This window comes from Hylaeus anthracinus, unplaced genomic scaffold (assembly GCF_026225885.1).
Source record: "Hylaeus anthracinus isolate JK02 unplaced genomic scaffold, UHH_iyHylAnth1.0_haploid 11989, whole genome shotgun sequence".
In the NCBI taxonomy this organism is placed as follows: Eukaryota; Metazoa; Arthropoda; class Insecta; order Hymenoptera; family Colletidae; genus Hylaeus; species Hylaeus anthracinus.
Genome location: NW_026534337.1, coordinates 4,527,162 through 4,548,521, shown reverse-complemented (window position 1 = coordinate 4,548,521; position 21,360 = coordinate 4,527,162). Strand labels below are relative to the sequence as shown.

The 21,360-nt window shown below is 31.0% G+C and overlaps 1 protein-coding gene and 1 long non-coding RNA gene across 5 annotated transcripts in view; one reads left to right on the top strand and one right to left on the bottom strand.

Annotated features, from left to right (window-relative positions):
* Positions 1–21,360, top strand: part of LOC128888137 (uncharacterized) — a 174,271-nt gene that overhangs the window by 41,869 nt on the left and 111,042 nt on the right. The gene's annotated exons all lie outside the window — the stretch shown is intronic.
* LOC128888046 (beta-1 adrenergic receptor-like) overlaps positions 19,689–21,360 on the bottom strand; it is a 253,522-nt gene continuing 251,850 nt past the window's right edge. For all 4 annotated transcript variants that reach the window (XM_054144658.1, XM_054144660.1, XM_054144659.1 and 1 more), the window contains one exon: positions 19,689–20,838. In XM_054144658.1, coding sequence (XP_054000633.1) covers positions 20,172–20,838 — 667 coding nt within the window. In that variant the 3' untranslated portion in view covers positions 19,689–20,171. The remainder of the gene's footprint in view (positions 20,839–21,360) is intronic.

Here is a 21,360-nt window from a genome sequence, read left to right as displayed (position 1 = left end):
GCCATCTGTAAACTACTTGTTTGGTATTGGCGGATTATTTGAACATGTGTTAAAATGGATTTTGAATTTATTAGTGTTAATAACAGTTAGACTACTCACCTTGTGGGTAAAATGTAACAAAAATGGTGACTCCTAACTGATACGAAGACAAAATATATTGTTTCATAAAAGACAATAAAGATTTTATCTGGAAGAAGTTTCATAAAAAGCTAATGAAAATTTAAATGCATTTATACAATCAATTTAGATAATTCATATTTGTCAGCTACACAGTCCATAACACTATTTCTACTACTATGTGTCTATCGATACTGTCTAAAAAGTTTCTAGACATTAAAAAAATTAATAAACTGCAAGGAATTATATTACCTGTAATTATATATTGTAAGAGTAAATCCAGCTATATAAAAAGAAATCTTTTTATTACAACATTATAAAATCTACGTTTACATAATCCACGATAAAATACATCCACAAAATGAAACGCCGTTTCCTTTCTTTTTTTTTTTTGCTAAATAACGTCTAAGATGGTATTGTTGGCAACGACGCTTGCGAAAAATACATCAACGCGACATACGTTTAGTACAAAATAATCATATTTACGATATATATGAAATTCTAACTAAATAATTGTCACATTGTTTTAGATTATATCATATGTTACGAGGCTCGTGACATTTATCTACTCATCTATAATAAGTTAACACGGTACATTGACGCTACTGTTTTGATCAACCTAATCGAAGGTCTCTTAACTGATGATTAAATAATTTCTTATGTTTCGTCGTGCAGACGATGTAATGGACATTTATTCGGACACAACATCGATTTCATTTTTTTTTCTTTTTATTATTTTACAACGAAGTAATGTTAATATGATACACGAGTACCGCGAACGAAGTGTACTGTCGTAGTTTCAATGTTTCAAACACCTCGATCAAGATTTCCTCGAAGGAAACAAGAAACTATATTGTGAGTTTATGGTCCTCAGAGTTTCAAGTGTAGTAGCTCTCGACAATCTCGTTTAAACAGTCACAAATATACCCAGACAGTCATTAAACAAGTTTCAAGTAAGAACAATTGAAATTAATGGAGATCGTTTTATAACCTTGTAATCAGATTATTGATGCTTTTCAATAATGGTCCACGGGGCTGGTTTTAATTGCCAATTATTTGGAACACCGAAATTATGAAAGAGTTCCACTATGTTTGAATTCCAGTCTTTGTTTTCTTCGCTATTCGACTGTCTGAATTGATTATGCGATGATCAGTTTTAGAAATTCTGTTTCGAGAAGTCAAGTGCCTACATTATATTTATACAAAGTTACAGGTAGTATTAATTTATATACGCATTATTATGCAAATAATTCGAAACATTCAACGTAATCGTTGGTACAAAAGAAAAATAGTGATGGCAAATCAATGCATTTTTAAAATGCTATTCATTATAAACGTATTTAGGATGAGATTCGTGGTACAATCGAGGCGATTCTTCGTAAAATCAACAGTTAAAAGTGAGAAATTAAATTTGTTTTTAGACAACTTTTGAAAATTCTAGCTCGAAAAAATCTAAAGTATAATAATAGTTCTATGATTTGTTATTTTTAATTATGTTTGTAGCGCAATTTGCTTTTTTATTACGTGCAGTGGTGAAGAAAACAAATTTTTAAATTGGCATTTGTATATACGAGTAACAGTAACTTTCACATAAGATATTTCAAGTCGATTATTTCACTTAATTTTCAGTTTGTATTAAAAAAAATAATTTACAATTTAAGAATCGAAATAATTTGAAAATAATTTAAAAAATTAAGAACTGTGAATTAACTCAATTTATGACATTTTGTTTTTACAAAGAATTACTATTCCAGCAATACCATGAACGTTACGATTTCCATCGTCTATACGTTATACCGTCTTAATTAAATGTTTCTTTCTCAACGCTTTTAAATGATTTCTCTAACTTTAGGCGCATATCGATGTTTTGACTATTTCTCATCAGTCGATTAGAGGTATTTTATAACATTTACAGAATAAAGAATTTGGACAAAACATTTGATATATACTCGGTACAATTTTTATGATTAATTAGATCACAATACTTTCAATAGATATACATGCTCGTGTTCATCTGTTATAATATTAGCTCTGTAGATTTATGTAATCGAAAAATAGGTGATACAATGAATCAGTGCTTTAAATTCTGTACATATGAAAATCAATACATCTATATCTAAATGAACGTGAAACGATATATATGAAACTGAGAATCTTAATTTAATTTTCATGCACTGATCTACTTGGCAACTAAAATTTTACAAAAATCGTTTTTGTTGATAATAAAAACAGTAAACGTTAAAAAAGTAAAACATAATTTTGCTAGAATACATTATCTAGTCTGCAGATGTTTATGCAAATTAATACTTTCACAGATACATAAAAAGAATTGAAACTCGAATGAAAATATGTCTTATCTTCTAAACGATAATTATTTAAATTAAATCACTTTCTTTGTTTATTATATTGATTAATCTGTTTAGATTATCTCATTGGTTAAATCACTTCATTTATTAAAATTAAAACATGTATGTTATTCGTGATATTTCATATTTGTATACATTCTTATATACATATTTCTCTTATAAATCCATTTTCTATAAACGCATAAACATCCGCAATCTAGTAATCACAAAGAATGGTAATCAGAAAATATTGGGAATGTTATACTCTATTATTCTACAACATCTATATATTGTTTCTTATTTCGTGAACGGCGCTATATCTACTATCGTTTACTACTAACTACGCAAGAAATAATAGTCGATTCCGAACGTATGTAGTTAATCATTTTCATATTCGGCGGTATATAACAAGTAGCACCATACAATCATAGTGGCATATCTTTCGTACCACTTCTATTCGAAGATGAATCAAGCAATTGGATAGCTTCTGGATCGTACAAAATCCATTCGCAATTATTTGTACTACTCCTTATATTGAATTCCAGAGAAATAATTTTATTCTTAAAATTTACACGATTAGTTTGAATGTAATTGTATATATTCATCGACAATTGTTTGGAATTGTCGGTTATTTTAGTATATGGTTATTTTTTAGTATGAATGCATTAAGATATATTCATCGGTACGACATTATTCAGCAGCAAAGAGAAGAAACAAAGAAGCGTTCATTTTCCCACGCAACATGTAGGGTGTTTACGAAAATACTAACCGGCGTTTTTCTCGTAAATAAGTAAGTGTTAGAAATAAACGATGATGGAACAAGTTTCCTAGTTTTCTACGACCAACGCAATGGCGTATATCAATTTTTTATATTTGCAATATTTTTGGGGAAACGAAGGTGACCTTTAATTTCTTAAATTAAATCTTGCACGGTTGTTATACATACACTGTGAAGGATACCTATAGCACCATTCATATTTTTAAACGTTTCTGAATTTTCAGTAAAAAAGGAAAAGTAACAATTATATAAGCTGTAAGAGTGTGATAAATATGGAGTTTTATGTTAATATAATTGCTCTTCATCTCATACAATTGTTTCTATTTCATATTGATTAAAAAGTTCGTAACATTCCAAAATATGAGTGGTGGTATAGTGTATGTACAGGGTGTCCCAAAAATGTTGGAGTTAATTGAAAGGGATGGTTCGGAGGGTGATTTGAAGCAATTTTATCCTTAGCGAAAATGTTGTTTCAAATCACCCCCTGAATCACCCCTTTCAAGGATCTCTAAAATTTTTGGGACACCTTGTATATACATATATGTTATGTACGTATATTTTATATAAAAATGTACTTTATAGACCTGAAATGTGCATTCATGCACAAGTAGGTGATATTGAACATCAATAATAGTCTTACCAATAAAATATACTTCTAAACACATTGAAAAGAAATAGTCGAATTATTTTGTTCATTTCTAACTTTGCACAGCAGTTTCATATTACATAAAAAAAAATATAAAGTACTCCATTTAAAAAATTGAGTCACCTTCGTTTTCCCAAAAACATTGCAAATATAAAAAATTGATATGCGCTATCATACTGACATTAGAAGACTACATACTTTTTCCTCTTTCATTTTTGTCTAATACTTACTTAAAAAAAAAAAAAAAAAAACACCAACTAGTATTTTTGTGAACATCTTGTATCTATCACTAGTAAAATAAAATTTTATTTTCGAAACAACAGACTACCGACGAACAATTTAAAACGGTATTCACGCGTAACCTGGTATTGCGCTCCGTAATGAAATTCTTTTTACTTGTTGCCGATACATGTGTGCATCGTATTACGTTTGTACAAGTTGCGCGGATGCATCCTCGTTGAAATACGTTATTACAAAATAAGAACATGCTTCTTCGAACGTATACACCATTGGACGGACACTGCATAAATCGTAAGTGCGTTTAAGACAACAATGTAAGGATTTATTCGAACGTTGAATTCAGGGGATATGCATATTATAATTTTCACGACAAGCGATATGAATACGCATGCAGTGCCTGTCGATTTTTTGTTTGCTTGCATAATTACATTTGACGCGTCGCTACTCAATGTTAAAACGATCACTGAGAGTCGTGTGCATTTATGCATTGTTAAATGCTCGCATTCTCGCATATATGTGTATACTTCATAGACGTAGAAAGAGTGCAAGTATACGCGTTATATGTATATATATATATATACGTGGATAATAGAGTTTCTTAACTTACTTATTCCATTATGACGAAGATAAATGTACGATTATTAGAATGCAATTGTAACGCGGCTGAATTATAATTTGGCAAACGTAGATGTGTTTTCAGTAGTGAGTGTTTATGAACTGATTTTAACGACGGCAGAGATAATAACATACGATATAATTGATAATAATTCTAAACGAAATGTCGAGAAACGAGTCTGGTGTACAAATGTATTTAAAATCTGTACCGATATTTAACACTGAGTTTACGGAGGTTCGAACTATCTTTACTGTATTATTTTTATTTATTTTTTATGCTTATTTTTTTAAGCACCTTTTGATCATGTTTACATTATCTATGAAGTAATTTGGATGTATGCTCGTTTCTTTATATGGGTAAAAGTCAGCACGAGTGGTCGGCGAAAAATGTAAACGGTTTTTGTAGCTCTCCTCGTGAAATTCCGAATGGGTCAAAATAACTCCGTAAAACTGGCGTTAATATTTACGACTAGAATAAAATCTTTGGGTTGGTTTAGCAAATCTCACAACGTATCCTTTGCGGATGCGTAGATAATAGTTCACTTGGAATTGTATTTTGTTGCTTAAGTGAAATATATGTAATTCCTCGCTTTAAGCGAGATATCCTATATTATATATGCACATTTATGAGTTTTTTTAAAGAGTTATACAGCTAGAATTTTTTTCTCCCGATAGAACATAAGTTTTACGACCGCTACAAGTCTTGTAATTGAAAGAAACAGTTACTTGTCCGGTTACACTATTGCCATTTTCTCTGTTGGTAGATTAAAAGTTTATTTTATTATAGTTTTTATTAGATAAAGTGCTCTTTTTGAAACGATGATATTTCGTAATTCTGCTCATTGTATCGCACTCGACACGTTTTTGAAGAAAATTTAGTGTGTTGGGTACTTTATCCAAGCATTAAACATAAACATTTTCACTCCTTAGAATTAGATCCTCTTTTAGAAAGCAAGTTATTTATAAAGAAACATATTGCAATTTATAATAAATTACTTGTACTCTTTGAGAAAAGGAAAGGGAATTACATATACATATAACCAAATGACTCAATTTTCGTTTTATGGAATATTTACAATCTCATTTCTTTATACTCTTTATAAATAATTTATTATGTTATGTAATAGGTATGGAAATTAATTCTGTGCCATTACATTTAATCCTTTGTAACTGTAGTTTATTAATAATGTTTACTTGTTTTCTGGTGACGTTAAAGTACCAACCTTCTAAGTCCTCAATCTAGTTTCCATTAAAAATTCATCTAAAATACACAATGCAAGTTTCAATCTGATGATAATAATAATATATCTATTATATACAAAGTCTAGTAATCGTAAAGTTTCGTCTATTGTCGTTCTTTTGGAAGATTATAAGTGTGCTTGAAAATAATTAGGTGTAAAATTAGGTGTAAATTAATTACAAGCATTTTCATTTGATCATTTACGGCGGCAGTTTCAATAGAAATACATATATCGCATTTTATATTTCATCATCTTGTTACCAACTTTCATACTAATGAAACACATTTATTGGCTTGGATTGTCTTCGAGATTTTGTTTTTACAATTAAATATGGTCTTTTGATTGCGTAACTGAGAGAAGAAATAAATAAATGGTAAATATATTAGAAGTAAATAGTAAATTCACTTTAGAAAGGCACAGAATTAGTTTCTATACCGAATATTATACAAAACATACATTTTTTTTCCTTTATATGTCTTTTCATAAGAAGTTTAGTATAATATAATTAATATTATATACAAAAATTCTCCGCTTCCAGACAGTTCGTTAACATTAATCCCTCCTCTATAAAAGATAATTTAAAACAATTACTACATTGCATTTCAGCCCCAGAGGCTTCTAAAACAAACTTTTCCGTAAATTAAAAGTTGTAACTTATAATCAAGTAGTTTCCTTTACTACCCAAGCAGAAAGCATTAATAGTTTTAATTTACGTTCGCTGCTTGCACGGATTAACCAGAAAGTAAAATTTTCTAACGAACAAGCACAGGTCATTTCCGAGGAAGTTCTCCCGTGTCTCCTCTTTAATGTTCGCTATCCTTCATCGACTTTGCTTACGGAAAATCGTATAACCGGACAATAGACGGACTAGCATCAAAACTCACGAATCATTGGAACGGTCGTTGAATGAAAAAAGTTTATAATAAAAAAGTAGCCGGGAAAAGTAGTTACAACAAACTTTTTCCTGGTCCCATGTCTCAAGCATTATCATCATCGACGTTCCTTATTCCCCCGTTCCTTTAAATCTTCGACATCTAATTTAGATGGCGAATGCATCCGATGAAATATCCGTAGCCAAGGTTTGTACTCGTATTCGAACGATCCGTTTGTCGAACTTTTCGCAAACTCTTCCGTAGCGCTGGTCGTACGAACGCCAGTTTTAAATTTTGCACGAAACCCCCACGAAAACATATTATTATTAAATTGCATTCCGCGTCTCCGTTCTCCATCGCGACGCTGTCGAGAAGCGTCGGTTTAATTACACGGACTCGCCAGACATTTCACTGTCACAGTGTGGCGGTTAAATAATAGAAAAGGAAGGGCGGTTCCAGCCACCGAACAAACATTGGCGTTCGTTTTTCGTCTAATCGTGACGTTAATAAATTCCCGTCCAAGATAAAAGGTATTTAACTGTCGAGCAACAGAGGTAATTTAATTTCTTGCGAGCTTTTAGTCGCTGACTCTTGTCTGTCTCAGTTTCCTAGTTAATTTATTATTCGTATGGTAATCGATCTTTTATTCCCTCAAAAATAGATCGTATTAGCAATACTCGAGCTAGGAATGTTTAAAGTTGTTTAAATTCTGTAGCTTTTTTTGTTGATGAACCATTTGTAATTATAATTGGGGAAGGTAGCATTGCCTTTTTTATTAAAATTTTTATTGGATCTTTGTGAATGCTTAGCTTTTATATTATTGCAATGATTTATTTGATTATTATTTAATATGTGTCAAACATGTATATATGTATTTAACTTTTGCTCATCAGAAATGTGTTACTTTTTAAACTTTCGGATTGTTAGCAAGTTTACGATACTCTGGATGCATTATCTTTTCTATTTTTCAGTTTTATATTCATTTCCTACTTCAATTTTTTATTCTCTCTCTTCTGAAAAAATTTCGTTTGTTTCCATTAACTCATCTTCTATGTTTTACATTGTTTAAATTATGACCTCATTATCACCTCATCAAATGAAATTGAATAAATTACATAACAGATCTCTACAAGATTTCTTCGAATATTTACATTCACTAATAAATAACGAAGGAAAAGCTACCCTCCCCAAACAATTTTAAGTAATCACGATTAATTTATTCAATTTTCTTTTTCGTCAATGTTAATTTTTTCCAAAATAAGTTAGAACCTTTTTATGTAATTTCCTCAGACTTTTTGTCTAATCACTTAAAATGGATCTTGTAATCATTACGTAACGAACAGCCACACTGACTATAATGAAGGGAAATTTGTCTGTCGTTAGGATTGTGCAAAATTTATAACTGTAACACGCGCTAATGCCTCGCTACTGAACAATCATACCTAAAAGTGTGATCACAGATTGACAGAAGGCATGTAACATACAATATATTATACATACAGTCAGAAGATACGTCACTGCGGTAATATATCAGTTAATAAATAGAATTACAAGACGACCTATATACGAGCTATATGTACAACGAATGCGTTTCTCTTTCTTTATAAATCTTGCGATTCGCCTCGAGCGGGCAAAGTAAAGGTAATACTTTTATGGGAGAATACGTAACTGCGCCGAGACGAGAGAACCATTAATGATCTCTTTCGTCGTTACTCCGAGTTCCTCATTTTACCATGAATCGATGAATCCGATAATACAGTAGAATGTCGGTTATCTAGATCAGACATTGGCAAACTATCACTTGCGAGGTAAGAATGATTTTTAAATGAACTTCACGTCAGAATTATAGAACTGCTACTTCAATATTCATAGATGGTTATTAACATTTCAACTACTGACCCGGAAAGACTTTTAAAAGACTTTAAATGAATGATTTTGTCGAAAATCGATTATTGTTTTTTGTCCAATTTGAAAAGCTCTATGAAGAGGTATTTGCATTTTTTAATGTTACGATAGAATATTAGTACGACTGTATTCATAAATATGTAGATTATTTTCTCTTTTATTTTATCTCTATTTCTCTATTCTCTTTTGAGTAAATCTATTGTCCGCGACTATATGTACACCAAAAGTTTTGTCTCTTTCTCCAAATTGGTTATTGTAAGCAGACAACTAATAGTACAGTTTCTAAATTCTGGTATGTAGACTTCGGAATTAAAATATCTACGAATAGATTTCCACTAGATAAAGTGTTAATATGCCACAGTTATATTCATTCGTTTACAAATTATCGTGAATGGTTCTACGCGAATTAGTTACAATATTTGGCACTACCTACCTGTATAGAAAGACATTTTCAAAGGTAAACTACATGAAATTTCTTCACAAATCAGTCTATTCGCTCGGTAACAAAGTATAATTCAATCCTTCAATGGTAAATCGATTTTCAATAATAAGTTTAATATACAGAAACTACTGCACAAATTGAATACACTCAAAGAGTTTTAAAATAAAAATTATTGTTATATTATATCTTCAGTAGTGTATCACCAATGGCTTTACCACATTTTTTTCAGTGAAAATAAGTTCAAACACGAATTCATTCGTCTTAATTTTAATTATGTAAACTGGGAATGTTTGGACGTTTTCACATTAGGCAAACATTATCTAATCCATTGAAATTACTGTTTCAATATTCATAGAATACCTAGTATTGATGCGAAGCAGTTATTTGTCACAAATCAGTCTTATTCAGTATGAATATCTAATCAACTCCAATAAAGAGTAATTATGTTTCACCAAAAGAATTCTATAGGTACTTCTAATAACTTCTAAAACTCTTTCTTGGCCCACGAAGGTTAAAATTTTTATTGTTTATCCCTTTTTAAAACAATTTGTCAAGTTCTGATCTAGATCTTTTATTATGTTTTAATTTTAATAACGAATTAATCGTACAAATCGAATATTTGTGTCACTGTTCGCTCGAAGATTTATTTCAAAATTTATTTTTTAAAGAATGTCGTACGTTATAAACTAAAACCTTAGAAGGGAAGCATTTTTAAAGTATATTCACGTGATTTTCATTTCGTTCTGATAATTAGTGAATCCAAAAATAATTTTTGTAACTGTAACATAAAAGTAACTTTTATGATATGTTGTTATACTGGCAAGAATATGTAAAACTTATGCAAATAAAATTGGACTAATTTCTTTGATTAAACTCACCGTTTTACGAGAAAAGTGAGTATTAATGCAAATAGTAATGCAAAAGAAATCGTACAAAGTAATTTAAAGGAAATCAAAACTAGACATTATCTTAAGAATAAATAGAATCCCAATAGATAAAACGTACTCTTATATTTCAATTATTTACCATTTTCAAGTTATTTTTTGGCTAGATTACATTCAGGAAGAACTTTATTTAGTAATAGTAGCGCAAGAATTGTCCCAGAAAATTCAATGAAAAAGTTTATCTTGCTCGAACAATGTTCCTCCCAATCCATTTAATTAAACGATATTCTACTGTATTTTGGATGTCCAAGAATTCTTTTAATTTCACTCGTTATCGATGAAATGAGAATACTTCGCTGAAAGTAGGATGTATTATACAGGGTGTCCCAGCATCGGTGGTACAACCGAGAAGGCGGTGATTCTACATGAAAAAGCAAATCGAGAATAAGGAATAAAATGTTTTCATTTGAGGTTTCGTTCTCGAGAAAATCGATTTTGAATATACTCTAAATCTGTAGATAGAAATGAGTAATACAGCGCATCATCGTGATACTAATGATATTAGTACTACTTATAAGTGACATATGACTTATATCAGGATCCATCCATCTAAACCATAGTTACGTGTACGCATACTCGCTGAAGATTCAAAACCGATTTTCCCTAGAACGAAACCTCAAATGAAGAAATTTTATTCTTTATTTTCGATTTGTTTTTTTCTTTATGCAAAATCACCCCCACCTCGTTTGTACCACCGATGTCAGGACACCCTGTATATACGTAGTTAAATATGAATGGCAACTTACGAGACTCCATACGAATAATAATAATGGTCACAATTGAAAGATAAACTATCTATTTCATACAAACGAGTAACACTCTAAACTTCTGTTATTTAAATGTAACATCGGAGTCGAAGCATATGACTTGTGTTTCCTGTTCGAAAACGAGATACTAATTTATTAAATATGATATTGAATTTCAGTCGTTTCACCTTCCTTGAATAGGAATTTTGATCTTTATGTTTCAATATTTACCACTCTCGATCTTTCGTAGTATACACTTATACACATATCAGCGCATCTGTTGTAATAAAATTCATACACATCTCTAATAGTCTACCTAGTACAATTTCTCCATCTATCTCGTTCGCTTCAAAAATTTTCTATCGGACAGTCTTCATCGCAGAATTTTTTTTTTTCACGTTTACAATTGAAGTGAACGAAGATCGATAACATCGAGTGTTGTATATTATTCTTGTCTATAATCTGCAGAGTTATTCTGCTCGGTGTCTTTGGCGAGACAGAACGAGGGGTGCTGTACAAACGTACAATCAGTAAAGAATACAATTTCGTTGAGGCCGACTTCTCGGTCGTTAAATTCTCGTCGCGTAGAAAATATCCACTCGAAAGAGTGAGTTGTAAGGGTACTTTTGGTCGGTATCAGACATTATTAATGTTGTCTAGAAAGAGTGTTCGGTTTCAAACCTGGGCACGTTTGAAATGATATTATTTGAAATATTATATCAAATATAATTATTTAAAATGTTATTTCAAACACTTAATTATTGTTGCTGTATCTTGGCCATTTTTAAATTATCCTAACAAAGAAATTTATACATATATATATATATATATATATATATATATATATATATATATATATATATATATATAAAATTCAATTAAATGAATTGAATTAATGAAATGAATTTTTGTAGAACAAAATTGTATCAGATAAAATCATAAGTACATAACGATTTCGAATTTGAAAGTGATGAAGATGAAATAGTAATTATAATTACGTGTATAGGGTATATAATTAATTATACAGCATTATAATAGACGTTTTTTTGAAATATAGCATATCATGGAACAATATTAGATAAAAAACTAACTAAATAATTAATTTTTTGCAATAGCTATTATTTCAAATGAATTGATATTCACTTTATTTTTGAATAACTCTATTTACTGTAACAGTTCGAAATAAATCATTTCAAATAATTATTTTTCAATTGAAATTAAAATTCAATTAAAATTGACCCAGGTCTGTTTGTTTAAAAGGATCTCAGGTTGATGGTTTTTTTTTCAGTGGAAGAATGCTATTATGGTAAAAGTTGAATGTAGCCGTTTTACTTTCTGTCTGTGCAGTAAATTTATGTAGATCCAACATATGTTTCAATATTGTACGTTAATCTGTTTGTAATTGGTAAGGTGTAAAAATTCCGTCGGACGTAAATAACTTAGGATATAATCGTACGAAAAAATAAATTAGTATCATAAATATTACAGATGTTTTCTTTTGGTCTGGTAGGAATAAGGTAGATGACCCATTACTGATCGCGACCTCATTAGGAACCAGTTGTTAATTTCATTAATTTCATTTTGACATATAAAGTGATATAGTGATCAAAAAATTAGGATATTACAAGTGAAAACATTTATTTATTGTTTCATATGCAAATCTTCTGTATATTACACGCACCGTCGATTATAATTGATACATAAATTCGAAATCGTTAATTGGTTAGTAAATATATATGAAATAGATATTTCCGAGGTAATGAATTTTATAATACAAATATATCAATACATAAAATGTCTTACACACATTAACAAGAACGATATGCATGATAATAAAATAGAAAAAAAAATTAATTTTTCCTAATTAGTCGCTGAAGGAGACATCTTATCAGATGTAATTTTTATAATGATTTTCGTAGAAGAAGCCAGATAAAACTATAAAACTAATTCAATTAGGAAACTAAACATTTCAACAATTTTAGCAATCTATATTTCACAAAAATATTCTCATATGATAGTTAGTATTAATAATACTTACTTTCATCAAATTAAATTCTTATACGCTCTGTAATGGTGTCATTTACCTTGTGAATTTAAAACAATTCGTATGTACATACACGAGAATAAATGTATATGTATACATATATACATATATATATATATACACTAGATAGACGTGTCTAGGGAATACAAAGGGTACTTTAATAAAAGAACTTCCAAACTAAATTAACTCGTCGACTTCGAAATTCGAAACTTGCAGATCTTCAGCTTCGGAGTGTGAGAAAAACTTTTTTCGATAAACTACGAACGTTAAATACGGGTTGATTGCGTAACTTGAATAATCAGTTGCAAGAGTTCGTAATTAAATTCTGCTCTGGTGTTAAATTAGGCTAAAGAGGATAACTGTAAAATTGATATTAGGGAGAGTACATACATATACATATAATGTATCCTCGTTTGAAAGATCAAATTTTATACCTTCTTTATACTACGAAAGCAAAAGATCTGCATTTCGTAATTAAAACGTTAATGGTACCTTTTCATAGAACTGAAAGCATTTTCTCGGTAGACGAAACTGTATGAAAACTGTCCTTAAGCGTACTTACTCGAAGGACTTATGCAAATTAGGAATTATCTCGGCTGACAGAGTCTTTTGAATCGTAAGTGTTAATTTTGTTATATTATTTTTAAGACTTTCTCGCACATTAAACGTGTACTAATAAGATAGTCTCTGCTCTTTAAAAATTTACTTGTACAGCTGTATACAAAACTAACTGGTACCTTTGCTCGTAACTTATTACTTTTGCGATTCGTTAGAATTTGATTTTCATTTGTATCGATTTTCGGTATACTGAATCCATCGCATTAAATCTTAAGAAAATACACATAGTTGTTACAGCCAAAATCAAACAGTTTTTTGTCAAGATTTAAATACATATTTTAATCCAAAACGAAGCCTAATTTTGCAGTATATGTTAATGTGTACATTTTCGAACATTTAATAACACTTTTGTTATTGGTATCTTGGACAGTTTTAAATTATTCTGATAAAGAAGTTTGTATATTACATTCAATTAAATCTGAGCACTCTTTAAATAACAAAATAATTTTACTTTATAATTACTTGAAATAATTGTTTGTTAATTAATTCATATTTAAGAAGAAAATGACATTTTTGCAAGATTAAAGAACTGACCTGTCTATGTTACTTAATTATTCGATTATAAAAGTGCATATTTTTCCGAAGTATAACACATTTTGTGAAAATAATCAAATTCGACAAAGCAAATTACCGTAAAGATTTCTTAAAATAAATTCTTTTTATCGAATGTTATCGTGAGAATTATTTCTTTCTTTAAATTTTAAATAAAAAAAAAAAAAAGACCAAATAATTCACCATTCGAAACAGCTATCATAAAAATGATAAATTATTAAAACAGAAATTATATAAATCATTTCAAAACATTATTTCGTATTTTCGTTTCAATTAAAATTTGACCAGATCCGAGTTCAATACTTTTACTGTAGAAATACTGTAGAATCACGTTTCGTTTTACAAAGATTAAAATATATATCTAAATTTTTTAAAAATATTCTTAAATTTTGACAATAACAATTGCATGTATCTGATAAAGATATAGATGAGAATCTTTCTCCTCCTTTACCTCCTCCTCCATCGTAAAAATTGATTTCCCTCGGAACGTTCCGAAGGGGTGCATTTTATGTTGCACTTTTATTTTATCCGTCGAAATTCATCGCGGTCGATTAACCGTAATTTGTGGTTCACTGTCTGCGGAATTCTCTTCGATGAAACTTAAATCATGCACAACTTAGGTCTGAAGCGTATCAGAGTAAATTGCTGCTCCAGTATGAGAATATTACAGGAGCAACCACTTCCACGGGGATACCATTCAGGCGTAAAAGATATTATCTGGAAACCGCATAGTGGAGATCTTTATTCTTGATACCGTTGTGCAGCCTGTATCATAATCCGATAATGTAACGTGTTCAAAGACAACCTTCCCCCGGAGGAGATAGAGCAGCATATACCGTGAGGATTAAACTTGATCCATCCACTAAATTTTGTATGAAAAATATTTTTGATTATTAAGATAATACATAATAAAAAGAGAAACAACGTTGGTAATTATTTCTTTGTAGTAACTCAGGGCACTTATACTATTTTATAATATTTAAAATTTGTTCTTCTCTGACTGTAATACTAAACATTCATGGTGTGATCAAGGCTCTACCGTCAATCAATAGAAAGGACAAGCACGAAATTATCCAAGAAATCCAAGAAATGTACACAGAACTCACAAATAGAAAAATAAACACCATAATTATTTGGATTCCCTCTCATCAAGGAATAATTGGAAACGAAAAAGCAGACACCGCCGCAAAAGAAACAACCGGACTACCACCAAACGAACCTGCAACACCAATACCATGTCTTGACCAAATAATTAATGTAAAAACAATAATAAAAGAAGAATGGAATAAAATTTGGACCACACCAACATAACAAAAATTCACAACATCATCCAGAACTTCTATCAGCAAATACCAACTATAAGCCTCAACAGGAAAGAAAAATCTGTATTGTCACGACTGAGAACTGGCCATACGAAAATCACCAACGACTACCTTATCACTAAAACCGAACCCACCAAATGTCATTTTTGTCAAAGCCATCGTCTAACAGTAAACCACTTATTATACGAATGTAAAGAAATAGAACAGAAAAGGAAAAAATACGGAATCAAACCAGACTCAGCCCTAACAGTGAAAGACATCAATATATATATTCTAAGATATAAATAATTGCAAATAATTCTGTGGTTAATGACCTTGTAGTCGATGCGACATCAAACAGACAAGAAAAAAAATTCATGGAATCAGTTTTGTATTATAGAAAATTTATGGAGATTATTAAAAAGAGGACTTCATAAAACGTACAAATCCCGACCAACTTTATTCCTCGAATTGCAGAACGTCTTATAAAATAATGGAATTAAATTTCGCAGAATTTCTGTATGGAATTAAAAGTGTGCCGAAACCCATAAAAAATGTTATTAAAGTCAAAGGGTCACGAACAAAATATTAAGTTATAACGAAACTTGTGAATTTTAGTACAAGAAGTTATCGTGCAAGACTGATTCTATGAATTTTAATTCTTACAGTCAAGGTAGAACATATTATAAATAGTGTAAAATGTATAAGTAGTACCAAATGTTTATGATTCATTCAGTTTTGTTCCTCACTGTATATAAATCGAAAACTAGTGCCTGTAAAGAACTTTCAATGTTTGAAATACGTAGACTAATTTCTAAAAAAAATATCTTCTGGGAGCGTGTTAATCATATCCCTGGAAACTGTATACCAGAAAATACTACAAGAGCGATAGAGATCTTGTTTTCTTGCAGCTTTTGTTGTCTATTATACTTCATTTTTTTCCGGGGTTATTTTATATCGGATTCACAGAGGTCTTTAAAACAAAGTTGCGTTAAAGGAGAAAGCTAACGTACTGAATCGTTCGTAACACCTTTTTTGTGTAAAGCATAAAATTATTTCTTATCGCTACGTATGTTAAGTCTCGCGATTTCCCATACTCATACCTCGGTAGAAGAAGATTTATGCCAACGGAATACGAAAAATGTTTTCATAAAAAAATAGAAATTCTACTTTGCGATTCCGCTTACGAAACTAAAGGACTTTGTATATTGGTATAAAGGTTCCTTTTTTTGTCATGAAATAAATTTGGAGAAATTGTATATTGTTCTAAAGAAATCATCGACCGAAGCAGACCTGGGCACTTTTAAAATAATATTATTCGAAGTAATACCTCAAACAATATGTTATTTTATTTAGTACTTATTTTCGTACATGTGATTAGTTTTGAAATGACTATATTTGAAATATTATGTCAAGTAACATTTTACTTTACTTTCTTTTAGATTTACTTGAAGTAACCGTTTAAAATGATTGCGAAATTGTCTCTAAAAGTTATATCAGGTGGAGTCACAAGTACACGACGATTTAAATTTATAAGTGACGCAGATGAAATAGCAAACAATTCCATATTTGTAATTCACGCCAAAGAAGAAGATGAATTTAAATTTTTACAAGATAGGTAGACTGATCTGTCTACAATTTCTCTAAAGTATAATACATTTAATAACAATATTAGATAGACCCTAATAGAAATCTCCTAAAGAGGAACATTTTGAAGACAAAATTATTATATTTTATTTAATATAAATCCTCGTTGGTGCGTATTATTTTGAGGATTATTTCTTTCGTTACATTTGAAATAATGAATTAACCAAATAATTCGTTACTTGAAATAGCCATTACTTCAAATGAATTGACATTGCTTTTATTTTCAAATAACCGTATTGAAAATAACGGTTCGAAATAAATTATTTCAAATAGTCATTTCTTATTTTCGTTTCACTTAGCCCAGGTCTGACAAAGAGCAACCACGATGGACATTTTTTTTATTGGATATGTAATACCGTAAAACAGTCGACCCTTGGAAGAATATATATACGGAAGTTGGATAGATTTCCTTAGTATCAGAATGAGGATAAGATAAAATTTAAATGGACGGCGATTGCCTGCTTCAGTGCCAATCACGATCACTTAAGTATTTTCTTTCGATGCTCGCGTCAGACGGAGCGCCCATTAAGTGCAACTTCGTCCTTTCAACAATTGGACAATATTTCTATTGAAAGTAGAAGAATAAACGATGTACAGACTTATTAGTGCCAAAATAGTAGTAGCCGCGTTATTTTACTGCCGAAGCAGCCCCTGGCAGACGGAAGAACAGGCTTGTTTCTACGTAAACGCGAAACACCTTCTCGATATACATATCAATCTAAAACTATAAATAACGTAAAATATTGTATGATAAAGTAACAAAAATAAAATATCTGTTATCGAACTACGGCAGGAATACGAGAATCATTCGGTAAGAACTGTTATTGTTATACGAAGATGAATAACGTCGTTACACTTTCTCTAAGCTGTCATTTTTGAATGTTATTGATAAAACCAAGGATATATTATTACTAGTGATGAGAGCGACTTGACAATATTGCATCGATTTTCATCAAATTAGATGTACTTGTTAACATTTCTTATGGTATCGATTGAATTCATTTCTTTGTAGTATTAATCAAATTCAAACACTAAATATCTCTCAAGACTTAAAGGAATAACGATATAGTCAGACTGTTATTATTTTTGAAAATTAATCCTCCTGTTTACATGAATACTTGGTGTCCATCAAAGCTCATATTTCACAATCATATTTCATAATTAAACTGTGGATTTATGAATTTATGATACCAGCGAATATCACATTAATAGAATATATTCTACATGCATCATGAATAATATACTTTTTATATGTTTTTCATATTAACGCATGCCATAATGCATGAAATTCGTAGTCTATTGATAATAACCGAAGTTAACTTGGTTCTGTACTATAATAACGAATTATGAAAATATCAAATTACTTTTCTTTACGTACCATTATTTAACTGAAATTAAAATTTATTATTATATTTGTTACAAGTTTAACTCCCTCGAACTTGAGAGATTTAACACGTTCAACTACAGAAAGTACGTCAGATTCTAACCATAAGAAATGAGTATGTTAGATTTTCAGCAACTGTATTAGATGAATGAACCGATATCATTTCTTTTTTCATTCTTGATGAATCGTCAATGTAAGTAAACAGGCACGAAATTTTCCGTAATTGATAGCTATCGATACAAAAGTTACGTGTCCCGATAACTCTCAAATAGTTTCGAGACATTCTGTGGCATCATTCCATACAAGAGTATCAATTTGAAATTTAAATGTATCGGGAGTACCAAAACACGTTTCACCCGCATCACTAGTTGTCACAAGTTGCAGAAATGTATTATTCAAAAACATTCAAATATTTCCTTTAAAAATTTCTTGTGTAAGAGAAAGCGTCACTGAAGACTATTCGAAATTTGGTCAAACTGCGTAAGAACAACATCAAAAAATTCTAAACGTATCGCAACGACGTATACATAAAATAACTACACACTCAAAGTACTCAAGATTTGCTATATTAATCCTCTATTGCATAATTTGCTGGATGGGGATATCAACCGAAACAACTATTTCAGATTTCGTTCAAGAAAGACGAGATTTGCGCATGTTTCTTCATTTTAATAATTCTACGGAGTAAAGCACACATTATTCGACATTAACGTTTTGGTCTAAATATAGACGGTTACTTTTTTTTTTTATATATATAAAATGAACTTCATGAAAGTGTAGTCTTTTGTGGATTATTTACGAATAATTGATTTTAGACTCTTAACTATTTATCAATTTTGACAAATGAAATAAAAAGCTAAACAATGATGTGAGAACAAATTGAAGTAGAGTCAATTTTGCATGTATTAAAGAAATGGCATATAACAATATTGTAATCCAAATCATTCCACTGAATCATCATTGCAGATACAGTTGAAGATAACTGATACTTGACATAAAATTAAATGTAAACAATTAATAAATGTATATTCATTACATTGTATTATAATTCATTGCATCATATATTACATTTATTATATTAAATTTTATTTTCGTTATATGTTTCTTTATGCATACAAAGGATATGTATTAAATACACATTTAATACATTGACAATACAAATAAAAGTATGGATATATATACATATATACAGTCAGCGTAATAAGTATTCGTACAGGAACCATTTATTTTAAATTGGTTGCTGTACGAATATTTCTTACACTGACTGTATATATTACTACTTTCATTGATATTGAAAATGTACATATATCCATACATTTATCTGTATTGCTAGTGTATTAAATATATGTATTTCAAACATTAGAATAAAATGTTATTATAATAAATTGTAGCATAATAAAACAAAGAATTAAAAATATATATTCTCAGAATACATAGCGAAAATTTAAAAAGCCAAGCAATCATATTCAGTCGAATAGGGGTAACTTCTTCACGCGTAAGTAGTTAAAAGACGTACTTTTCAAAAAACAAAATAACATTTACGCAATAGAGGATTAACGCATCAACGTCGAATAAAGATTGACGAATGAAAGGCGCGAACGTGTCAGAAGGGGGACGCCGGTCGAGGACGAAAAACGAAAGACGAACAAGTTTTCTACTGGACGGCGATCGTTTGCGTCGACGTAAGGATGTAAGCTTTCACATGTATCCTGATCGTCACGTGCGGCGTTCGGTTTAGAGCTCGTAAACGTCACGTCCGTTTAGTCTGCGTAGCTCTCTCGTGGACCGACAGGAAGCCGGGCTCGTATAGGAATGGATAATGTGAACCTTCAGACGTACGTCGCTTGGATTACGTCCCCCGTCCCCGCGTGTTCTCCTCGAGAAACTCACCGTGGTCTTGCAGCAGCAATAATGGAAAAGCTTCACGTAGGCGCTGCGGAAGTGTCGGTCTGCCACGCAGTACAGAAGATTGTTGAAGCAAGACTTCGAGAGGGCGAACCAGGCCAAATTGTAGAGGATATGGGCGCTTATCCGGTAAAACGAGTTCAGGCATACGGCGCAACCGAATGGAAGCCAGAAGATCATGAACATCACGTAGCTGTAGATGTTCGCCTTGGTCAGCTCGTAGTCCCAGAAGAAGGCGACCGGCGGCTTGTACGAACCCTTGGTGGCGTGTCGGACTTGAATCACCAGCACGACGTACAGGAAGATGGTCACCAAAGTTGGCAATCCTACTAGAAGAATGGCTCCGATTATTTGCTCCATGGCTACTCCGCTGAAACGTCGACGGCAGAAGTCTGGTCCTACGTCCAAGGTTGACTGCAGAACCACCGCCATTACGGATATCATCCACAGGCCGATGATCGTCATCGTCACACGGCTTGGCGTCAGCATGGCGTACCTGGAATTACGACGAGGCATGAAATAGACGATAAAACGCTCGTTTTAAGCGTTGATCGGGAGGATTGATGTCTCGGAATACGATCTTCTCTCCTCGTAGACACTTCGATTGCGTTTAAATCAAGAATATGGAAAGGAGGATTAATCTTTGTGGTTACTGAATTAATTAGTTATAGGGAAAACTTCCGATCTGAATTATTAAGTCATTCCAGAAGTTCGTACCGCAGGTTGTGTTAAGTTGTAATAGAAATCTATAGAAATTTTATCGCGACGGTATAATGGTTTCGTCAGAAAGGTGGTTACGTTTTTTCATAACACTGAAAGATATATTTTACATATTAATTTGAATAGCAGCACAATAAGTGACATGAACTTTTGGGATGACCTAATGAACCACAATTTATTTTATAAAACAAATTCATTTGTCTACGAGGTTTTAACAAACAATTGAATGTTATGGGATGTTCAACTGTTTATTAAGATCTTGTTCAACCACGAATTTAAATTGAAATGCCAGCACGTG